The sequence below is a fragment of the Salmo salar genome, chromosome 16 (genome assembly GCF_965601325.2).
Source record: "Salmo salar chromosome 16, fSalSal1, whole genome shotgun sequence".
Classification (NCBI taxonomy): domain Eukaryota; kingdom Metazoa; phylum Chordata; class Actinopteri; order Salmoniformes; family Salmonidae; genus Salmo; species Salmo salar.
Genome location: NC_138306.1, coordinates 87554260 through 87576019, shown reverse-complemented (window position 1 = coordinate 87576019; position 21760 = coordinate 87554260). Strand labels below are relative to the sequence as shown.

General features: G+C 48.1%; 1 protein-coding gene across 1 annotated transcript in view; it reads left to right on the top strand.

The window, feature by feature from the left end:
• The window catches only part of LOC106574797 (alpha-taxilin), a 24624-nt gene extending 2864 nt beyond the window's left edge, over nucleotides 1–21760 (top strand). The window contains exons 5-9 of the mRNA XM_045698335.2: nucleotides 14339–14458; nucleotides 14728–14802; nucleotides 17888–17980; nucleotides 18573–18668; nucleotides 18839–21760. Coding sequence (XP_045554291.1) covers nucleotides 14339–14458; nucleotides 14728–14802; nucleotides 17888–17980; nucleotides 18573–18668; nucleotides 18839–19123 — 669 coding nt within the window. The 3' untranslated portion in view covers nucleotides 19124–21760. The remainder of the gene's footprint in view (nucleotides 1–14338; nucleotides 14459–14727; nucleotides 14803–17887; nucleotides 17981–18572; nucleotides 18669–18838) is intronic.

Genomic DNA, 21760 nt, shown 5'->3' with positions numbered 1-21760 from the left:
TCCCCCCCACCCTCTATCTCTCTCAGTCCCCCCCACCCTCTATCTCTCTCAGTCCCCCCCACCCTCTATCTCTCTCAGTCCCCCCCACCCTCTATCTCTCTCTCTCTGTCCCCCCCACCCTCTATCTCTCTCTCTCTGTCCCCCCCACCCTCTATCTCTCTCTCTCTGTCCCCCCCACCCTCTATCTCTCTCTCTCTGTCCCCCCCACCCTCTATCTCTCTCTCTCTGTCCCCCCCACCCTCTATCTCTCTCTGTCCCCCCCACCCTCTATCTCTCTCTGTCCCCCCCACCCTCTATCTCTCTCTGTCCCCCCCACCCTCTATCTCTCTCTGTCCCCCCCCACCCTCGATCTCTCTCTGTCCCCCCCCACCCTCGATCTCTCTCTGTCCCCCCCACCCTCGATCTCTCTCTGTCCCCCCCACCCTCTATCTCTCTCTCTACCCCCCCACCCTCTATCTCTCTCTGTCCCCCCCACCCTCTATCTCTCTCTGTCCCCCCCACCCTCTATCTCTCTCTCTCTACCCCACCACCCTCTATCTCTCTCTCTACCGCTGAGGTCTCTTTAGTCAGGTGCCCTCTATCTCTCTCTCTACCGCTGAGGTCTCTTTAGTCAGGTGCCCTCTATCTCTCTCTCTACCGCTGAGGTCTCTTTAGTCAGGTGCCCTCTATCTCTCTCTCTACCGCTGAGGTCTCTTTAGTCAGGTGCCCTCTATCTCTCTCTCTACCGCTGAGGTCTCTTTAGTCAGGTGCCCTCTATCTCTCTCTCTACCGCTGAGGTCTCTTTAGTCAGGTGCCCTCTATCTCTCTCTCTACCGCTGAGGTCTCTTTAGTCAGGTGCCCTCTATCTCTCTCTCTACCGCTGAGGTCTCTTTAGTCAGGTGCCCTCTATCTCTCTCTCTACCGCTGAGGTCTCTTTAGTCAGGTGCCCTCTATCTCTCTGTTCCCAGCACATTGACAAGGTGTTCTGCTCTGTCCTGTCTCTGTTCCCAGCACATTGACAAGGTGTTCTGCTCTGCTCTGTCTCTGTTCCCAGCACATTGACAAGGTGTTCTGCTCTGTCTCTGTTCCCAGCACATTGACAAGGTGTTCTGTCCTGTCTCTGTTCCCAGCACATTGACAAGGTGTTCTGCTCTGTCTCTGTTCCCAGCACATTGACAAGGTGTTCTGCTCTGTCTCTGTTCCCAGCACATTGACAAGGTGTTCTGCTCTGTCTCTGTTCCCAGCACATTGACAAGGTGTTCTGCTCTGCTCTGTCTCTGTTCCCAGCACATTGACAAGGTGTTCTGCTCTGTCTCTGTTCCCAGCACATTGACAAGGTGTTCTGCTCTGCTCTCTCTGTTCCCAGCACATTGACAAGGTGTTCTGCTCTGTCTCTGTTCCCAGCACATTGACAAGGTGTTCTGCTCTGCTCTCTCTGTTCCCAGCACATTGACAAGGTGTTCTGCTCTGTCTCTGTTCCCAGCACATTGACAAGGTGTTCTGCCCTGTCTCTGTTCCCAGCACATTGACAAGGTGTTCTGCCCTGTCTCTGTTCCCAGCACATTGACAAGGTGTTCTGCTCTGTCTCTGTTCCCAGCACATTGACAAGGTGTTCTGCTCTGTCTCTGTTCCCAGCACATTGACAAGGTGTTCTGTCCTGTCTCTGTTCCCAGCACATTGACAAGGTGTTCTGCCCTGTCTCTGTTCCCAGCACATTGACAAGGTGTTCTGTTCTGCTCTGTCTCTGTTCCCAGCACATTGACAAGGTGTTCTGTCCTGCTCTGTCTCTGTTCCCAGCACATTGACAAGGTGTTCTGCTCTGTCTCTGTTCCCAGCACATTGACAAGGTGTTCTGCTCTGCTCTGTCTCTGTTCCCAGCACATTGACAAGGTGTTCTGCTCTGTCTCTGTTCCCAGCACATTGACAAGGTGTTCTGCTCTGTCTCTGTTCCCAGCACATTGACAAGGTGTTCTGCTCTGTCTCTGTTCCCAGCACATTGACAAGGTGTTCTGCTCTGTCTCTGTTCCCAGCACATTGACAAGGTGTTCTGCTCTGTCCTGTCTCTGTTCCCAGCACATTGACAAGGTGTTCTGCTCTGTCTCTGTTCCCAGCACATTGACAAGGTGTTCTGCTCTGCTCTGTCTCTGTTCCCAGCACATTGACAAGGTGTTCTGCCCTGTCTCTGTTCCCAGCACATTGACAAGGTGTTCTGCTCTGTCCTGTCTCTGTTCCCAGCACATTGACAAGGTGTTCTGCTCTGCCCTGTCTCTGTTCCCAGCACATTGACAAGGTGTTCTGTCCTGTCTCTGTTCCCAGCACATTGACAAGGTGCTCTGCTCTGTCTCTGTTCCCAGCACATTGACAAGGTGTTCTGCTCTGTCCTGTCTCTGTTCCCAGCACATTGACAAGGTGTTCTGCTCTGTCCTGTCTCTGTTCCCAGCACATTGACAAGGTGTTCTGCTCTGTCTCTGTTCCCAGCACATTGACAAGGTGTTCTGCTCTGTCTCTGTTCCCAGCACATTGACAAGGTGTTCTGCCCTGTCTCTGTTCCCAGCACATTGACAAGGTGTTCTGTCCTGTCTCTGTTCCCAGCACATTGACAAGGTGTTCTGCTCTGTCTCTGTTCCCAGCACATTGACAAGGTGTTCTGCTCTGTCTCTGTTCCCAGCACATTGACAAGGTGTTCTGCTCTGCTCTGTCTCTGTTCCCAGCACATTGACAAGGTGTTCTGCTCTGCTCTGTCTCTGTTCCCAGCACATTGACAAGGTGTTCTGCCCTGTCTCTGTTCCCAGCACATTGACAAGGTGTTCTGTTCTGCTCTGTCTCTGTTCCCAGCACATTGACAAGGTGTTCTGCCCTGTCTCTGTTCCCAGCACATTGACAAGGTGTTCTGTCCTGTCTCTGTTCCCAGCACATTGACAAGGTGTTCTGCTCTGTCTCTGTTCCCAGCACATTGACAAGGTGTTCTGCTCTGCTCTGTCTCTGTTCCCAGCACATTGACAAGGTGTTCTGCTCTGCTCTGTCTCTGTTCCCAGCACATTGACAAGGTGTTCTGCCCTGTCTCTGTTCCCAGCACATTGACAAGGTGTTCTGCTCTGCTCTGTCTCTGTTCCCAGCACATTGACAAGGTGTTCTGTCCTGTCTCTGTTCCCAGCACATTGACAAGGTGTTCTGCTCTGTCTCTGTTCCCAGCACATTGACAAGATGTTCTGCTCTGCTCTCTCTGTTCCCAGCACATTGACAAGGTGTTCTGCTCTGTCTCTGTTCCCAGCACATTGACAAGGTGTTCTGTCCTGTCTCTGTTCCCAGCACATTGACAAGGTGTTCTGTCCTGTCTCTGTTCCCAGCACATTGACAAGGTGTTCTGCCCTGTCTCTGTTCCCAGCACATTGACAAGGTGTTCTGCCCTGTCTCTGTTCCCAGCACATTGACAAGGTGTTCTGCTCTGTCTCTGTTCCCAGCACATTGACAAGGTGTTCTGCTCTGTCTCTGTTCCCAGCACATTGACAAGGTGTTCTGCCCTGTCTCTGTTCCCAGCACATTGACAAGGTGTTCTGCCCTGTCTCTGTTCCCAGCACATTGACAAGGTGTTCTGCCCTATCTCTGTTCCCAGCACATTGACAAGGTGTTCTGCTCTGCTCTGTCTCTGTTCCCAGCACATTGACAAGGTGTTCTGTCCTGTCTCTGTTCCCAGCACATTGACAAGGTGTTCTGCTCTGTCCTGTCTCTGTTCCCAGCACATTGACAAGGTGTTCTGCTCTGTCTCTGTTCCCAGCACATTGACAAGGTGTTCTACTCTGTCCTGTCTCTGTTCCCAGCACATTGACAAGGTGTTCTGCTCTGCTCTCTCTGTTCCCAGCACATTGACAAGGTGTTCTGTCCTGTCTCTGTTCCCAGCACATTGACAAGGTGTTCTGCCCTGTCTCTGTTCCCAGCACATTGACAAGGTGTTCTGCCCTGTCTCTGTTCCCAGCACATTGACAAGGTGTTCTGCCCTGTCTCTGTTCCCAGCACATTGACAAGGTGTTCTGCCCTGTCTCTGTTCCCAGCACATTGACAAGGTGTTCTGCTCTGTCTCTGTTCCCAGCACATTGACAAGGTGTTCTGCCCTGTCTCTGTTCCCAGCACATTGACAAGGTGTTCTGCCCTGTCTCTGTTCCCAGCACATTGACAAGGTGTTCTGCTCTGTCTCTGTTCCCAGCACATTGACAAGGTGTTCTGCTCTGTCTCTGTTCCCAGCACATTGACAAGGTGTTCTGCTCTGTCTCTGTTCCCAGCACATTGACAAGGTGTTCTGCTCTGTCTCTGTTCCCAGCACATTGACAAGGTGTTCTGCCCTGTCTCTGTTCCCAGCACATTGACAAGGTGTTCTGTCCTGTCTCTGTTCCCAGCACATTGACAAGGTGTTCTGCTCTGTCTCTGTTCCCAGCACATTGACAAGGTGTTCTGCTCTGTCCTGTCTCTGTTCCCAGCACATTGACAAGGTGTTCTGTTCTGTCTCTGTTCCCAGCACATTGACAAGGTGTTCTGCTCTGTCTCTGTTCCCAGCACATTGACAAGGTGTTCTGCTCTGTCTCTGTTCCCAGCACATTGACAAGGTGTTCTGCCCTGTCTCTGTTCCCAGCACATTGACAAGGTGTTCTGTCCTGTCTCTGTTCCCAGCACATTAACAAGGTGTTCTGCTCTGCTCTGTCTCTGTTCCCAGCACATTGACAAGGTGTTCTGTTCTGCCCTGTCTCTGTTCCCAGCACATTGACAAGGTGTTCTGTTCTGCCCTGTCTCTGTTCCCAGCACATTGACAAGGTGTTCTGCTCTGCTCTCTCTGTTCCCAGCACATTGACAAGGTGTTCTGTCCTGTCTCTGTTCCCAGCACATTGACAAGGTGTTCTGTCCTGTCTCTGTTCCCAGCACATTGACAAGGTGTTCTGCTCTGTCTCTGTTCCCAGCACATTGACAAGGTGTTCTGTCCTGTCTCTGTTCCCAGCACATTGACAAGGTGTTCTGCTCTGTCTCTGTTCCCAGCACATTGACAAGGTGTTCTGCTCTGTCTCTGTTCCCAGCACATTGACAAGGTGTTCTGCTCTGCTCTGTCTCTGTTCCCAGCACATTGACAAGGTGTTCTGCCCTGTCTCTGTTCCCAGCACATTGACAAGGTGTTCTGTCCTGTCTCTGTTCCCAGCACATTGACAAGGTGTTCTGTCCTGTCTCTGTTCCCAGCACATTGACAAGGTGTTCTGCTCTGCTCTGTCTCTGTTCCCAGCACATTGACAAGGTGTTCTGTTCTGCCCTGTCTCTGTTCCCAGCACATTGACAAGGTGTTCTGCTCTGTCTCTGTTCCCAGCACATTGACAAGGTGTTCTGTTCTGCTCTGTCTCTGTTCCCAGCACATTGACAAGGTGTTCTGCTCTGTCTCTGTTCCCAGCACATTGACAAGGTGTTCTGCTCTGTCTCTGTTCCCAGCACATTGACAAGGTGTTCTGCTCTGCTCTCTCTGTTCCCAGCACATTGACAAGGTGTTCTGCTCTGTCTCTGTTCCCAGCACATTGACAAGGTGTTCTGCTCTGTCCTGTCTCTGTTCCCAGCACATTGACAAGGTGTTCTGCCCTGTCTCTGTTCCCAGCACATTGACAAGGTGTTCTGCCCTGTCTCTGTTCCCAGCACATTGACAAGGTGTTCTACTCTGTCCTGTCTCTGTTCCCAGCACATTGACAAGGTGTTCTGCCCTGTCTCTGTTCCCAGCACATTGACAAGGTGTTCTGCTCTGTCCTGTCTCTGTTCCCAGCACATTGACAAGGTGTTCTGCTCTGTCTCTGTTACCAGCACATTGACAAGGTGTTCTGCTCTGTCTCTGTTCCCAGCACATTGACAAGGTGTTCTGCTCTGCTCTCTCTGTTCCCAGCACATTGACAAGGTGTTCTGCTCTGTCTCTGTTCCCAGCACATTGACAAGGTGTTCTGCTCTGCCCTGTCTCTGTTCCCAGCACATTGACAAGGTGTTCTGCTCTGTCTCTGTTCCCAGCACATTGACAAGGTGTTCTGCTCTGCTCTGTCTCTGTTCCCAGCACATTGACAAGGTGTTCTGCTCTGCCCTGTCTCTGTTCCCAGCACATTGACAAGGTGTTCTGTTCTGCTCTGTCTCTGTTCCCAGCACATTGACAAGGTGTTCTGTTCTGTCTCTGTCTCTGTTCCCAGCACATTGACAAGGTGTTCTGCTCTGCTCTGTCTCTGTTCCCAGCACATTGACAAGGTGTTCTGCTCTGTCTCTGTTCCCAGCACATTGACAAGGTGTTCTGCTCTGTCTCTGTTCCCAGCACATTGACAAGGTGTTCTGTTCTGCTCTGTCTCTGTTCCCAGCACATTGACAAGGTGTTCTGTCCTGTCTCTGTTCCCAGCACATTGACAAGGTGTTCTGCTCTGTCTCTGTTCCCAGCACATTGACAAGGTGTTCTGCTCTGTCTCTGTTCCCAGCACATTGACAAGGTGTTCTGCTCTGTCTCTGTTCCCAGCACATTGACAAGGTGTTCTGTTCTGCTCTGTCTCTGTTCCCAGCACATTGACAAGGTGTTCTGCTCTGTCCTGTCTCTGTTCCCAGCACATTGACAAGGTGTTCTGCTCTGTCCTGTCTCTGTTCCCAGCACATTGACAAGGTGTTCTGCTCTGTCCTGTCTCTGTTCCCAGCACATTGACAAGGTGTTCTGTTCTGCTCTGTCTCTGTTCCCAGCACATTGACAAGGTGTTCTGCTCTGTCTCTGTTCCCAGCACATTGACAAGGTGTTCTGTCCTGTCTCTGTTCCCAGCACATTGACAAGGTGTTCTGCCCTGTCTCTGTTCCCAGCACATTGACAAGGTGTTCTGTTCTGCTCTGTCTCTGTTCCCAGCACATTGACAAGGTGTTCTGTCCTGCTCTGTCTCTGTTCCCAGCACATTGACAAGGTGTTCTGCTCTGTCTCTGTTCCCAGCACATTGACAAGGTGTTCTGCTCTGCTCTGTCTCTGTTCCCAGCACATTGACAAGGTGTTCTGCTCTGTCTCTGTTCCCAGCACATTGACAAGGTGTTCTGCTCTGTCTCTGTTCCCAGCACATTGACAAGGTGTTCTGCTCTGTCTCTGTTCCCAGCACATTGACAAGGTGTTCTGCTCTGTCTCTGTTCCCAGCACATTGACAAGGTGTTCTGCTCTGTCCTGTCTCTGTTCCCAGCACATTGACAAGGTGTTCTGCTCTGTCTCTGTTCCCAGCACATTGACAAGGTGTTCTGCTCTGCTCTGTCTCTGTTCCCAGCACATTGACAAGGTGTTCTGCCCTGTCTCTGTTCCCAGCACATTGACAAGGTGTTCTGCTCTGTCCTGTCTCTGTTCCCAGCACATTGACAAGGTGTTCTGCTCTGCCCTGTCTCTGTTCCCAGCACATTGACAAGGTGTTCTGTCCTGTCTCTGTTCCCAGCACATTGACAAGGTGCTCTGCTCTGTCTCTGTTCCCAGCACATTGACAAGGTGTTCTGCTCTGTCCTGTCTCTGTTCCCAGCACATTGACAAGGTGTTCTGCTCTGTCCTGTCTCTGTTCCCAGCACATTGACAAGGTGTTCTGCTCTGTCTCTGTTCCCAGCACATTGACAAGGTGTTCTGCTCTGTCTCTGTTCCCAGCACATTGACAAGGTGTTCTGCCCTGTCTCTGTTCCCAGCACATTGACAAGGTGTTCTGTCCTGTCTCTGTTCCCAGCACATTGACAAGGTGTTCTGCTCTGTCTCTGTTCCCAGCACATTGACAAGGTGTTCTGCTCTGTCTCTGTTCCCAGCACATTGACAAGGTGTTCTGCTCTGCTCTGTCTCTGTTCCCAGCACATTGACAAGGTGTTCTGCTCTGCTCTGTCTCTGTTCCCAGCACATTGACAAGGTGTTCTGCCCTGTCTCTGTTCCCAGCACATTGACAAGGTGTTCTGTTCTGCTCTGTCTCTGTTCCCAGCACATTGACAAGGTGTTCTGCCCTGTCTCTGTTCCCAGCACATTGACAAGGTGTTCTGTCCTGTCTCTGTTCCCAGCACATTGACAAGGTGTTCTGCTCTGTCTCTGTTCCCAGCACATTGACAAGGTGTTCTGCTCTGCTCTGTCTCTGTTCCCAGCACATTGACAAGGTGTTCTGCTCTGCTCTGTCTCTGTTCCCAGCACATTGACAAGGTGTTCTGCCCTGTCTCTGTTCCCAGCACATTGACAAGGTGTTCTGCTCTGCTCTGTCTCTGTTCCCAGCACATTGACAAGGTGTTCTGTCCTGTCTCTGTTCCCAGCACATTGACAAGGTGTTCTGCTCTGTCTCTGTTCCCAGCACATTGACAAGGTGTTCTGCTCTGCTCTGTCTCTGTTCCCAGCACATTGACAAGGTGTTCTGCTCTGTCTCTGTTCCCAGCACATTGACAAGGTGTTCTGCTCTGCTCTCTCTGTTCCCAGCACATTGACAAGGTGTTCTGCTCTGTCTCTGTTCCCAGCACATTGACAAGGTGTTCTGCTCTGCCTGTCTCTGTTCCCAGCACATTGACAAGGTGTTCTGCTCTGTCTCTGTTCCCAGCACATTGACAAGGTGTTCTGCCCTGTCTCTGTTCCCAGCACATTGACAAGGTGTTCTGCTCTGTCTCTGTTCCCAGCACATTGACAAGGTGTTCTGCTCTGTCTCTGTTCCCAGCACATTGACAAGGTGTTCTGCTCTGTCCTGTCTCTGTTCCCAGCACATTGACAAGGTGTTCTGCTCTCTCTGTTCCCAGCACATTGACAAGGTGTTCTGCTCTGTCCTGTCTCTGTTCCCAGCACATTGACAAGGTGTTCTGCCCTGTCTCTGTTCCCAGCACATTGACAAGGTGTTCTGCCCTGTCTCTGTTCCCAGCACATTGACAAGGTGTTCTGCCCTGTCTCTGTTCCCAGCACATTGACAAGGTGTTCTGCTCTGCTCTGTCTCTGTTCCCAGCACATTGACAAGGTGTTCTGTCCTGTCTCTGTTCCCAGCACATTGACAAGGTGTTCTGCTCTGTCCTGTCTCTGTTCCCAGCACATTGACAAGGTGTTCTGCTCTGTCTCTGTTCCCAGCACATTGACAAGGTGTTCTACTCTGTCCTGTCTCTGTTCCCAGCACATTGACAAGGTGTTCTGCTCTGCTCTCTCTGTTCCCAGCACATTGACAAGGTGTTCTGTCCTGTCTCTGTTCCCAGCACATTGACAAGGTGTTCTGCCCTGTCTCTGTTCCCAGCACATTGACAAGGTGTTCTGCCCTGTCTCTGTTCCCAGCACATTGACAAGGTGTTCTGCCCTGTCTCTGTTCCCAGCACATTGACAAGGTGTTCTGCCCTGTCTCTGTTCCCAGCACATTGACAAGGTGTTCTGCTCTGTCTCTGTTCCCAGCACATTGACAAGGTGTTCTGTCCTGTCTCTGTTCCCAGCACATTGACAAGGTGTTCTGCTCTGTCTCTGTTCCCAGCACATTGACAAGGTGTTCTGCTCTGTCCTGTCTCTGTTCCCAGCACATTGACAAGGTGTTCTGTTCTGTCTCTGTTCCCAGCACATTGACAAGGTGTTCTGTCCTGTCTCTGTTCCCAGCACATTGACAAGGTGTTCTGCTCTGTCTCTGTTCCCAGCACATTGACAAGGTGTTCTGTCCTGTCTCTGTTCCCAGCACATTGACAAGGTGTTCTGCCCTGTCTCTGTTCCCAGCACATTGACAAGGTGTTCTGTCCTGTCTCTGTTCCCAGCACATTGACAAGGTGTTCTGCTCTGCTCTGTCTCTGTTCCCAGCACATTGACAAGGTGTTCTGTTCTGCCCTGTCTCTGTTCCCAGCACATTGACAAGGTGTTCTGTTCTGCCCTGTCTCTGTTCCCAGCACATTGACAAGGTGTTCTGCTCTGCTCTCTCTGTTCCCAGCACATTGACAAGGTGTTCTGTCCTGTCTCTGTTCCCAGCACATTGACAAGGTGTTCTGTCCTGTCTCTGTTCCCAGCACATTGACAAGGTGTTCTGTCCTGTCTCTGTTCCCAGCACATTGACAAGGTGTTCTGCTCTGTCTCTGTTCCCAGCACATTGACAAGGTGTTCTGTTCTGCCTGTCTCTGTTCCCAGCACATTGACAAGGTGTTCTGCTCTGTCTCTGTTCCCAGCACATTGACAAGGTGTTCTGTTCTGCTCTGTCTCTGTTCCCAGCACATTGACAAGGTGTTCTGCTCTGTCTCTGTTCCCAGCACATTGACAAGGTGTTCTGCTCTGTCTCTGTTCCCAGCACATTGACAAGGTGTTCTGCTCTGCTCTCTCTGTTCCCAGCACATTGACAAGGTGTTCTGCTCTGTCTCTGTTCCCAGCACATTGACAAGGTGTTCTGCTCTGTCCTGTCTCTGTTCCCAGCACATTGACAAGGTGTTCTGCCCTGTCTCTGTTCCCAGCACATTGACAAGGTGTTCTGCCCTGTCTCTGTTCCCAGCACATTGACAAGGTGTTCTACTCTGTCCTGTCTCTGTTCCCAGCACATTGACAAGGTGTTCTGCCCTGTCTCTGTTCCCAGCACATTGACAAGGTGTTCTGCTCTGTCCTGTCTCTGTTCCCAGCACATTGACAAGGTGTTCTGCTCTGTCTCTGTTACCAGCACATTGACAAGGTGTTCTGCTCTGTCTCTGTTCCCAGCACATTGACAAGGTGTTCTGTCCTGTCTCTGTTCCCAGCACATTGACAAGGTGTTCTGCTCTGTCTCTGTTACCAGCACATTGACAAGGTGTTCTGCTCTGTCTCTGTTCCCAGCACATTGACAAGGTGTTCTGCTCTGCTCTCTCTGTTCCCAGCACATTGACAAGGTGTTCTGCTCTGCCCTGTCTCTGTTCCCAGCACATTGACAAGGTGTTCTGCTCTGTCTCTGTTCCCAGCACATTGACAAGGTGTTCTGCTCTGCTCTGTCTCTGTTCCCAGCACATTGACAAGGTGTTCTGCTCTGCCCTGTCTCTGTTCCCAGCACATTGACAAGGTGTTCTGTTCTGCTCTGTCTCTGTTCCCAGCACATTGACAAGGTGTTCTGTTCTGTCTCTGTCTCTGTTCCCAGCACATTGACAAGGTGTTCTGCTCTGCTCTGTCTCTGTTCCCAGCACATTGACAAGGTGTTCTGCTCTGTCTCTGTTCCCAGCACATTGACAAGGTGTTCTGCTCTGTCTCTGTTCCCAGCACATTGACAAGGTGTTCTGTTCTGCTCTGTCTCTGTTCCCAGCACATTGACAAGGTGTTCTGTCCTGTCTCTGTTCCCAGCACATTGACAAGGTGTTCTGCTCTGTCTCTGTTCCCAGCACATTGACAAGGTGTTCTGCTCTGTCTCTGTTCCCAGCACATTGACAAGGTGTTCTGCTCTGTCTCTGTTCCCAGCACATTGACAAGGTGTTCTGTTCTGCTCTGTCTCTGTTCCCAGCACATTGACAAGGTGTTCTGCTCTGTCCTGTCTCTGTTCCCAGCACATTGACAAGGTGTTCTGCTCTGTCCTGTCTCTGTTCCCAGCACATTGACAAGGTGTTCTGCTCTGTCCTGTCTCTGTTCCCAGCACATTGACAAGGTGTTCTGTTCTGCTCTGTCTCTGTTCCCAGCACATTGACAAGGTGTTCTGTTCTGCTCTGTCTCTCTTCCCAGCACATTGACAAGGTGTTCTGCTCTGTCCTGTCTCTGTTCCCAGCACATTGACAAGGTGTTCTGCTCTGTCTCTGTTCCCAGCACATTGACAAGGTGTTCTACTCTGTCCTGTCTCTGTTCCCAGCACATTGACAAGGTGTTCTGCTCTGCTCTCTCTGTTCCCAGCACATTGACAAGGTGTTCTGTCCTGTCTCTGTTCCCAGCACATTGACAAGGTGTTCTGCCCTGTCTCTGTTCCCAGCACATTGACAAGGTGTTCTGCCCTGTCTCTGTTCCCAGCACATTGACAAGGTGTTCTGCCCTGTCTCTGTTCCCAGCACATTGACAAGGTGTTCTGCCCTGTCTCTGTTCCCAGCACATTGACAAGGTGTTCTGCTCTGTCTCTGTTCCCAGCACATTGACAAGGTGTTCTGCCCTGTCTCTGTTCCCAGCACATTGACAAGGTGTTCTGTCCTGTCTCTGTTCCCAGCACATTGACAAGGTGTTCTGCTCTGCTCTGTCTCTGTTCCCAGCACATTGACAAGGTGTTCTGTTCTGCCCTGTCTCTGTTCCCAGCACATTGACAAGGTGTTCTGTTCTGCCCTGTCTCTGTTCCCAGCACATTGACAAGGTGTTCTGCTCTGCTCTCTCTGTTCCCAGCACATTGACAAGGTGTTCTGCTCTGCTCTCTCTGTTCCCAGCACATTGACAAGGTGTTCTGTCCTGTCTCTGTTCCCAGCACATTGACAAGGTGTTCTGTCCTGTCTCTGTTCCCAGCACATTGACAAGGTGTTCTGCTCTGCTCTGTCTCTGTTCCCAGCACATTGACAAGGTGTTCTGTTCTGCCCTGTCTCTGTTCCCAGCACATTGACAAGGTGTTCTGCTCTGTCTCTGTTCCCAGCACATTGACAAGGTGTTCTGCCCTGTCTCTGTTCCCAGCACATTAACAAGGTGTTCTGTTCTGCTCTGTCTCTGTTCCCAGCACATTGACAAGGTGTTCTGCTCTGTCTCTGTTCCCAGCACATTGACAAGGTGTTCTGCTCTGTCTCTGTTCCCAGCACATTGACAAGGTGTTCTGCTCTGCTCTCTCTGTTCCCAGCACATTGACAAGGTGTTCTGCTCTGTCTCTGTTCCCAGCACATTGACAAGGTGTTCTGCTCTGTCCTGTCTCTGTTCCCAGCACATTGACAAGGTGTTCTGCCCTGTCTCTGTTCCCAGCACATTGACAAGGTGTTCTGCCCTGTCTCTGTTCCCAGCACATTGACAAGGTGTTCTACTCTGTCCTGTCTCTGTTCCCAGCACATTGACAAGGTGTTCTGCCCTGTCTCTGTTCCCAGCACATTGACAAGGTGTTCTGCTCTGTCCTGTCTCTGTTCCCAGCACATTGACAAGGTGTTCTGCTCTGTCTCTGTTACCAGCACATTGACAAGGTGTTCTGCTCTGTCTCTGTTCCCAGCACATTGACAAGGTGTTCTGCTCTGCTCTCTCTGTTCCCAGCACATTGACAAGGTGTTCTGCTCTGCCCTGTCTCTGTTCCCAGCACATTGACAAGGTGTTCTGCTCTGTCTCTGTTCCCAGCACATTGACAAGGTGTTCTGCTCTGCTCTGTCTCTGTTCCCAGCACATTGACAAGGTGTTCTGCTCTGCCCTGTCTCTGTTCCCAGCACATTGACAAGGTGTTCTGTTCTGCTCTGTCTCTGTTCCCAGCACATTGACAAGGTGTTCTGTTCTGTCTCTGTCTCTGTTCCCAGCACATTGACAAGGTGTTCTGCTCTGCTCTGTCTCTGTTCCCAGCACATTGACAAGGTGTTCTGCTCTGTCTCTGTTCCCAGCACATTGACAAGGTGTTCTGCTCTGTCTCTGTTCCCAGCACATTGACAAGGTGTTCTGTTCTGCTCTGTCTCTGTTCCCAGCACATTGACAAGGTGTTCTGTCCTGTCTCTGTTCCCAGCACATTGACAAGGTGTTCTGCTCTGTCTCTGTTCCCAGCACATTGACAAGGTGTTCTGCTCTGTCTCTGTTCCCAGCACATTGACAAGGTGTTCTGCTCTGTCTCTGTTCCCAGCACATTGACAAGGTGTTCTGTTCTGCTCTGTCTCTGTTCCCAGCACATTGACAAGGTGTTCTGCTCTGTCCTGTCTCTGTTCCCAGCACATTGACAAGGTGTTCTGCTCTGTCCTGTCTCTGTTCCCAGCACATTGACAAGGTGTTCTGCTCTGTCCTGTCTCTGTTCCCAGCACATTGACAAGGTGTTCTGTTCTGCTCTGTCTCTGTTCCCAGCACATTGACAAGGTGTTCTGTTCTGCTCTGTCTCTCTTCCCAGCACATTGACAAGGTGTTCTGCTCTGTCCTGTCTCTGTTCCCAGCACATTGACAAGGTGTTCTGCTCTGTCCTGTCTCTGTTCCCAGCACATTGACAAGGTGTTCTGCTCTGTCCTGTCTCTGTTCCCAGCACATTGACAAGGTGTTCTGCTCTCTCTGTTCCCAGCACATTGACAAGGTGTTCTGCCCTGTCTCTGTTCCCAGCACATTGACAAGGTGTTCTGCCCTGTCTCTGTTCCCAGCACATTGACAAGGTGTTCTGCCCTGTCTCTGTTCCCAGCACATTGACAAGGTGTTCTGCTCTGTCTCTGTTCCCAGCACATTGACAAGGTGTTCTGCCCTGTCTCTGTTCCCAGCACATTGACAAGGTGTTCTGCCCTGTCTCTGTTCCCAGCACATTGACAAGGTGTTCTGCTCTGTCTCTGTTCCCAGCACATTGACAAGGTGTTCAAGCACAAGGAGAAACAGCAGCAGTTGGTGGATGCCAAGCTCCAGAGGACAGCTGAGCTGATGAGAGAGTTGGAGGGGAAGCAGCAGAGGGAGAGAGACTTTGTGAGTCCCAAGGCCATGGGTTATTATTCTGATGCTCTAGCTAGCTACAAATAACTGGAGGGCTGTGTTCCATAGGGCACACAACTGAAAACATTTTTCCATTGCAACTTAAAATGAGGTTCAGGTGCCTAATGAACACACCCCAGGACACTATTTGTTTCTGTCTGTAATAACTGGAAGTGAGTGACCGTTGTCTGTTGGCATTGACTCATTGATTGTATTGGTTGTCTGTTTGTCAGAAGTTGTGACCATTTCCGTCTCCTGTTCAGCTCCTGAAAGACGCCACAGAGTGGAGACATGAGTGTGAGCTGTTGAAGGAACAGGAGACTCAGCTCAAACAGCAGGTAACTAGCTGCCTTTTCCTTCCCTGTTCTGGCAGTCAGTTTATATGGAGGGTGACTGTATGTTAATGTGTTTATATGGAGGGTGACTGTATGTTAATGTGTTTATATGGAGGGTGACTGTATGTTAATGTGTTTATATGGAGGGTGACTGTATGTTAATGTGTTTATATGGAGGGTGACTGTATGTTAATGTGTTTATATGGAGGGTGACTATGTTAATGTGTTTATATGGAGGGTGACTGTATGTTAATGTATTTATATGTAGGGTGACTATGTTAATGTGTTTATATGGAGGGTGACTGTATGTTAATGTGTTTATATGGAGGGTGACTGTATGTTAATGTGTTTATATGGAGGGTGACTGTATGTTAATGTGTTTATATGGAGGGTGACTGTATGTTAATGTGTTTATATGGAGGGTGACTGTATGTTAATGTATTTATATGTAGGGTGACTATGTTAATGTGTTTATATGGAGGGTGACTGTATGTGAATGTGTTTATATGGAGGGTGACTGTATGTGAATGTGTGTTTATATGGAGGGTGACTGTGTTTATATGGAGGGTGAATGTGTATATACAGTTGAAGTTGGACATTTACATACACCTTAGCCAAATACATTTAAACTCAGTTTTTCACAATTCCTGACAATTAATCCTAGTAAGAATTCCCTGTCTTAGGTCAGTTAGAATCACCACTTTATTTTAAGAATGTGAAATGTCAGAATAAGAGTAGAGAGAAGGATTTATTTCAGCTTTTATTTCTTTCATCACATTCCCAGTGGGTCAGAAGTTTACATACACTCAATTAGTATTTGGTAGCATTGCCTTTAAATTGTTTAACTTGGGTCAAACGCTTCAGGTAGCCTTCCCACAATAAGTTGGGTGAATTTTGGCCCATTCCTCCTGACAGAACTGGTCTAACTGAGTCAGGTTTGTAGGCCTCCTTGCTCGCACACGCTTTTTCAGTTCTGGCCACAAATTGTCTATGGGATTGAGGTCAGGGCCTTGTGATGGCCACTCTAATACCTTGACTTTGTTGTCCTTAAGCCATTTTGCCACAACTTTGGGAGTATGCTTGGGTCATTGTCTATTTGGTAAACCCATTTGCGACCAAGCTTTAACTTCCTGACTGATGTCTTGAGATGTTCCTTCAATATATATACACACAGTTTTCCCTCCATGATGCCATCCATTTTGTGAATTGCACCAGTCCCTCCTGCAGCAAAGCACCCCCACAACATGATGCTGCCACCCCCGTGCTTCACGGTTGGGATGGTGTTCTTCGGCTTGCAAGCCTCCATCCTTTTCCTCCAAACGGTTCTATTTTTGTTTCGTCAGACCAGGGGACATTTCTCCAAAAAGTACGATCTTTGTCCCTATGTGCAGTTGCAAACCGTAGTCTGGCTTTTTTATGGCGGTTTTGGAGCAGTGGCTTCTTCCTTGCTGAGCGGCCTTTCAGGTTATGTCGATATAGGACTTGTTTTACTGTGGATATAGATACTTTTGTACCCGTTTCCTCCAGCATCTTCACAAGGTCCTTTGCTGCTGTTCTGGGATTGATTTGCACTTTTCGCAACAAAGTGCATTCATCTCTAGGAGACAGAACACGTCTCCTTCCTGAGAGGTATGACGGCTACGTGGTCCCATGGTGTTTGTACTTGCGTACTATTTTTTGTACAGCTGAACGTGGTACCTTCAGGCGTTTGGAAATTGCTCCCAAGGATGAACCAGACTTTTGGAGGCCTACAAAAAAAGATTGCGATGTCTTGGCTGATTTCTTTTGATTTTCCCATGATGTCATGCAAAGAGGCACTGAGTTTGAAGGTAGGCCTTGAAATACATCCACAGGTATACCTCCAATTGACTCAAATGATGTCAGTTAGCCTATCAGAAGCTTCTAAAGCCATGACATCATTTTCTGGAGTTTTCCAAGCTGTTTAAAGGCACAGTCAACTTAGTGTATGTAAACTTCTGACCCACTGGAATTGTGATACAGTGAATAATAAGTGAAATAATCTGTCAACAATTGTTGGAAAATTACTTGTGTCATGCACAAAGTAGATGTCCTAACCGACTTGCCAAAACTATAGTTTGTTAACAAGAAATTTGGGGAGTGGTTGAAAAACGAGTTTTAATATCTCCAACCTAAGTGTATGTAAACTTCCGACTTCAACTGTATCTGGATGGTGACTGTATGTGAATGTGTGTGGAGGGTGACTATGTTAATGTGTGTATATGTGAAGGATGAGTGTATATAAACACACAAACATACATTCACCCTCTATATGGAGGGTGAATGTGTGTTTATGTGGAGGGTGACTATGTATGTTAATGTGTGTGTGTATGTATATATATGTGTGTGTGTGTGTGTGTGTGGGGGGGGGGGATATATATGTATGTGGAGGGTGACTGTGTGTGTGTATATATATGGAGGGTTAATGTGTATATATGGAGGGTGACTGTATATATGGGTGACTGTATGTTAATGTGTATATATGGAGGGTGACTGTATGTTAATGTGTGTTTATATATGGAGGGTGACTATGTTAATGTGTATATATGGAGGGTGACTGTATATTAATGTGTGTTTATATATGGAGGGTGACTGTATATTAATGTGTGTTTATATATGGAGGGTGACTGTATATTAATGTGTGTTTATATATGGAGGGTGACTATGTTAATGTGTGTTTATATATGGAGGGTGACTGTATATTAATGTGTGTTTATATATGGAGGGTGACTGTATGTTAATGTGTGTTTATATATGGAGGGTGACTGTATATTAATGTGTGTTTATATATGGAGGGTGACTGTATATTAATGTGTGTTTATATATGGAGGGTGACTGTATATTAATGTGTGTTTATATATGGAGGGTGACTGTATATTAATGTGTGTTTATATATGGAGGGTGACTGTATATTAATGTGTGTTTATATATGGAGGGTGACTGTATATTAATGTGTGTTTATATATGGAGGGTGACTGTATATTAATGTGTATATATGGAGGGTGACTGTATGTTAATGTGTGTTTATATATGGAGGGTGACTGTATGTTAATGTGTTTGTGATTTTTAGCTCTCTTTGTACATGGACAAGTTTGAGGAGTTTCAGACCACTCTGGCGAAAAGCAACGAGGTGTTCACTACCTTCAGACAGGAGATGGAGAAGGTTTGGAACTGAACATTTAACATGAAACACCCTTGTGTTTCTTTGGTATATAGCTGGAAGGGTTTAGGTCTGTAGACCTCTCTCTAGCTGGAAGGGTTTAGGTCTGTAGACCTCTCTCTCTCTCTAGCTGGAAGGGTTTAGGTCTGTAGACCTCTCTCTAGCTGGAAGGGTTTAGGTCTGTAGACCTCTCTCTAGCTGGAAGGGTTTAGGTCTGTAGACCTCTCTCTAGCTGGAAGGGTTTAGGTCTGTAGACCTCTCTCTAGCTGGAAGGGTTTAGGTCTGTAGACCTCTCTCTAGCTGGAAGGGTTTAGGTCCTGTAGACCTCTCTCTAGCTGGAAGGGTTTAGGTCTGTAGACCTCTCTCTAGCTGGAAGGGTTTAGGTCTGTAGACCTCTCTCTAGCTGGAAGGGTTTAGGTCTGTAGACCCTCTCTCTAGCTGGAAGGGTTTAGGTCTGTAGACCTCTCTCTAGCTGGAAGGGTTTAGGTCTGTAGACCTCTCTCTAGCTGGAAGGGTTTAGGTCTGTAGACCTCTCTCTAGCTGGAAGGGTTTAGGTCTGTAGACCTCTCTCTAGCTCTGATCTTCTGTTCTCCAGATGACCAAGAAGATCAAGAAGCTGGAGAAGGAGACGACTCTGTGGAGAACGAAGTGGGAGACCAACAACCAGGCTCTGCTACAGATGGCTGAGGAGGTGAGATGAGAAACTCTTCCAAAGGGTCATGTTACGTTATCATTTACTAATAGTAGCAGAAATGTACGAATATTTTGTACTGTAAAATTTCACAAAGTATCTCAATGAATGATGTCACTTAATTGTAGAATATCTGATGTTGAATGTCGCTTGCTGTTTGTCCTCTCCAGAAGACACTGCGGGACAAACATTACAAGGGCCTGCATGGGAAGCTGGAGTGCTTGGAGAAGCTGTGCCGGGCTTTGCAGAAGGAGAGGGACGACCTCACCACCAAACTGGGAGATCTACAGTCAACTCCCGAGGAGGAAGAGGGGACGGGACCTCCAGACCCCCAGCCCAGCCAGGAGTCTACCCAGGATGAGATGGCTCTGCCTGGGAGGGGGGAAGAGACGCAGCCCCCTACTACCCCTGAACTGGAGATAGAGTCCTCCACCACAGAGCAACTTGACAACTGAGCCACTAACTGCCTTTTTGGGGGTATATTTGAATACAGTATATCTTTTTTTTTTGTGTTAAAGTTATAATTAAGATTAAAATGACTGCATTATTAACAATGAATATAATACTTTTTGCCCTGACTGTACATTGTAAAAATGGGCTTTGTGTTGAGCACTAGGCTCCCCCCTTTTCTACCACATTTGTATTTTCTTAGATGATTGTCTTCATGCTGTTGGTCAGTCACAGGGCTGTTAGTCAGTCACATGGCTGTTGGTCAGCAGCTTTCCTGTGGTCAGTCACAGGGCTGTTGGTCAGCAGCTTTCTCGTGGTCAGTCACAGGGCTGTTGGTCAGCAGCTTTCCTGTGGTCAGTCACAGGGCTGTTGTTCAGCAGCTTTCTCGTGGTCAGTCACAGGGCTGTTGTTCAACAGGTTTCCCGTGGTCAGTCACAGGGCTGTTGTTCAGCAGCTTTCCCGTGGTCAGTCACAGGGCTGTTGGTCAGCAGCTTTCCTGTGGTCAGTCACAGGGCTGTTGGTCAGCAGCTTTCTCGTGGTCAGTCACAGGGCTGTTGGTCAGCAGCTTTCCTGTGGTCAGTCACAGGGCTGTTGGTCAGCAGCTTTCCAGTTGGACTAAAATTATACTTTTTCTTTCTCCCGTCTCCCAATTTCCTCTACAGTCTGGCACCGTCTCTTTGCCGCTTTCTTCCATTGAAATATCTATATTTTGGAGCTGTGGAATTGTAGTCAGATTACATCTCTTTTGGAACTCTTAACAGTGTTCAGATTAAATATATTTTGAACTGATATTGTAGTGGGATTTAAATTCTATCATATGCATATTGCTATATTGAAGTAGCCTTGTTGCATCGTCGTGACTAACTGAATCTTGTCTCTGTCTAGGAACAGAAATAGCAGGGCATTGTATAGTAGAAGAGTTGCAAACACAATGTTTATCTCAGAGCAGGGTCCATAGATTTACTAGAATGGGAATTCCCATTCAAGTCAATGTAACATGATTGGTTGACTTGTATTTCTATGGTTGGGTTGTCATGATGGAATCTCCTGGCTTTCTAATACCTCAGCACTGGTGTTTAGTTTCAGTCAAGTCTCCTTTTTGAAGCACCTGGGAATTGAAAAGGAACATCCCTGTCCTTTTAACATAAGCGACTGAGTCTAAAGGGTTAAATCCGTTCAACTTTGACCAAGATGCTATCCAGTCAACAGACAGCACGTTCAGTCATTGTAAGTTCCCAGTTTCTGCAGGAGGACCCCTGGTTCTGATGCTGCTGTACCTACAGGCTTGTAATTCCAGTAGCCTGGCCCTAGATCTGTGTGCTGTCTGGTCCAACTTGACCATAAGAGTTGGCAAACAGCACAATAGACCTGGGACCAGGCTATCATTCCAATACTCCAAGTGCCAAACGGTTCTCCAGCTCACCTTAAAACTGATACCTCCACATGATGGAGAGAGGGGTCATTCGGTTCAGTTTACCCAATGGCTAAGGGCTCACAATGTAATTTTACTTGTGTGTGATCATTTGGTTGGAGAAGTCAGTGAGGCACTTTACTGCAGACAGTGTGGGCCTTCAGGAACTGGGTCTGCTTGGTAACTTAGGGTTGTGTTCCAGACCAGTGAACATACATTTATATGGGACGTAATGTTCCTTGGGCTCCAAATAGGCTTCTTTCTATTCCTTATGCTGGTGTTTTGTTGAGACATTGGTTTTATTTCTGGAAGCAAAAAAAGACATGGATTTATAAGGTGCCTTGTCATCTTAAATACTTTATACTGGAAAAACGTCATTTGCTAATTGTTTTTACAAATGGAACGTATGTAATTCAAACATTACAACACGATGCGAATGTTCTTATTGAACTTATTTGGCATTGGAGATACTTGCCCACAATGTGAAAATGTGTGGAGTACTATGAATGTAGATAATGTACCTGAATGTTGCCAATCTCTTGTAATGAGAATGATGGTGGTTTTGGGCACCAGGTCAGGGTTGTGTTCATTACGCATCAAACAAGAAAACAAATTTAAACTGGGTTAAATATTTAATCTGTGATCGGATGCATGCCCTAAAACACTACCCAGGTTCCCCTACTGGCCCGATCACCTATCTAGAAACCTCACTGATATCACCAGCTCACACTTTTACATTCTTTTGTTTTCTTGTGAACTTGGTATGTCATAAGGGTTTAATTCAGAGCATAGCCCCTGAAGTTCTAAATGTGAATGTTAAGATGGGGCCAAACCACAGTTTGGGGGGGGTTCTGTATCTTAACCCCCTCAAGTCTAAATCAAGTTCAATACTTTAATCTGTGACGCTATAGGATTGTGGTCCAGGCCAGTTGGATGTAGCCTGAGTCCATCTGCTTGGGCTATTATGCCAACTCATTGTCATGCTAATGTTTGGCTTGACTGACAGCAATGAAGTAGGCAAAAAGCACAGACTGGCACTCAGGCTATTGTGGATGCCCGTCAGTTAAACTCAGGTTATGTAAAGACATCTACCTCTGCAGGTGAGAACTGTGAAAGCAGAGCTAGTTAATGTTCAGAAAGCTTTGAGCCCACTTTCCCCTTTACAAGATTGTGAAATGTTCTTATAGTCCCGTCTCTCGCTTTTCAATAAACTATTTTGTAGAATTTCTAA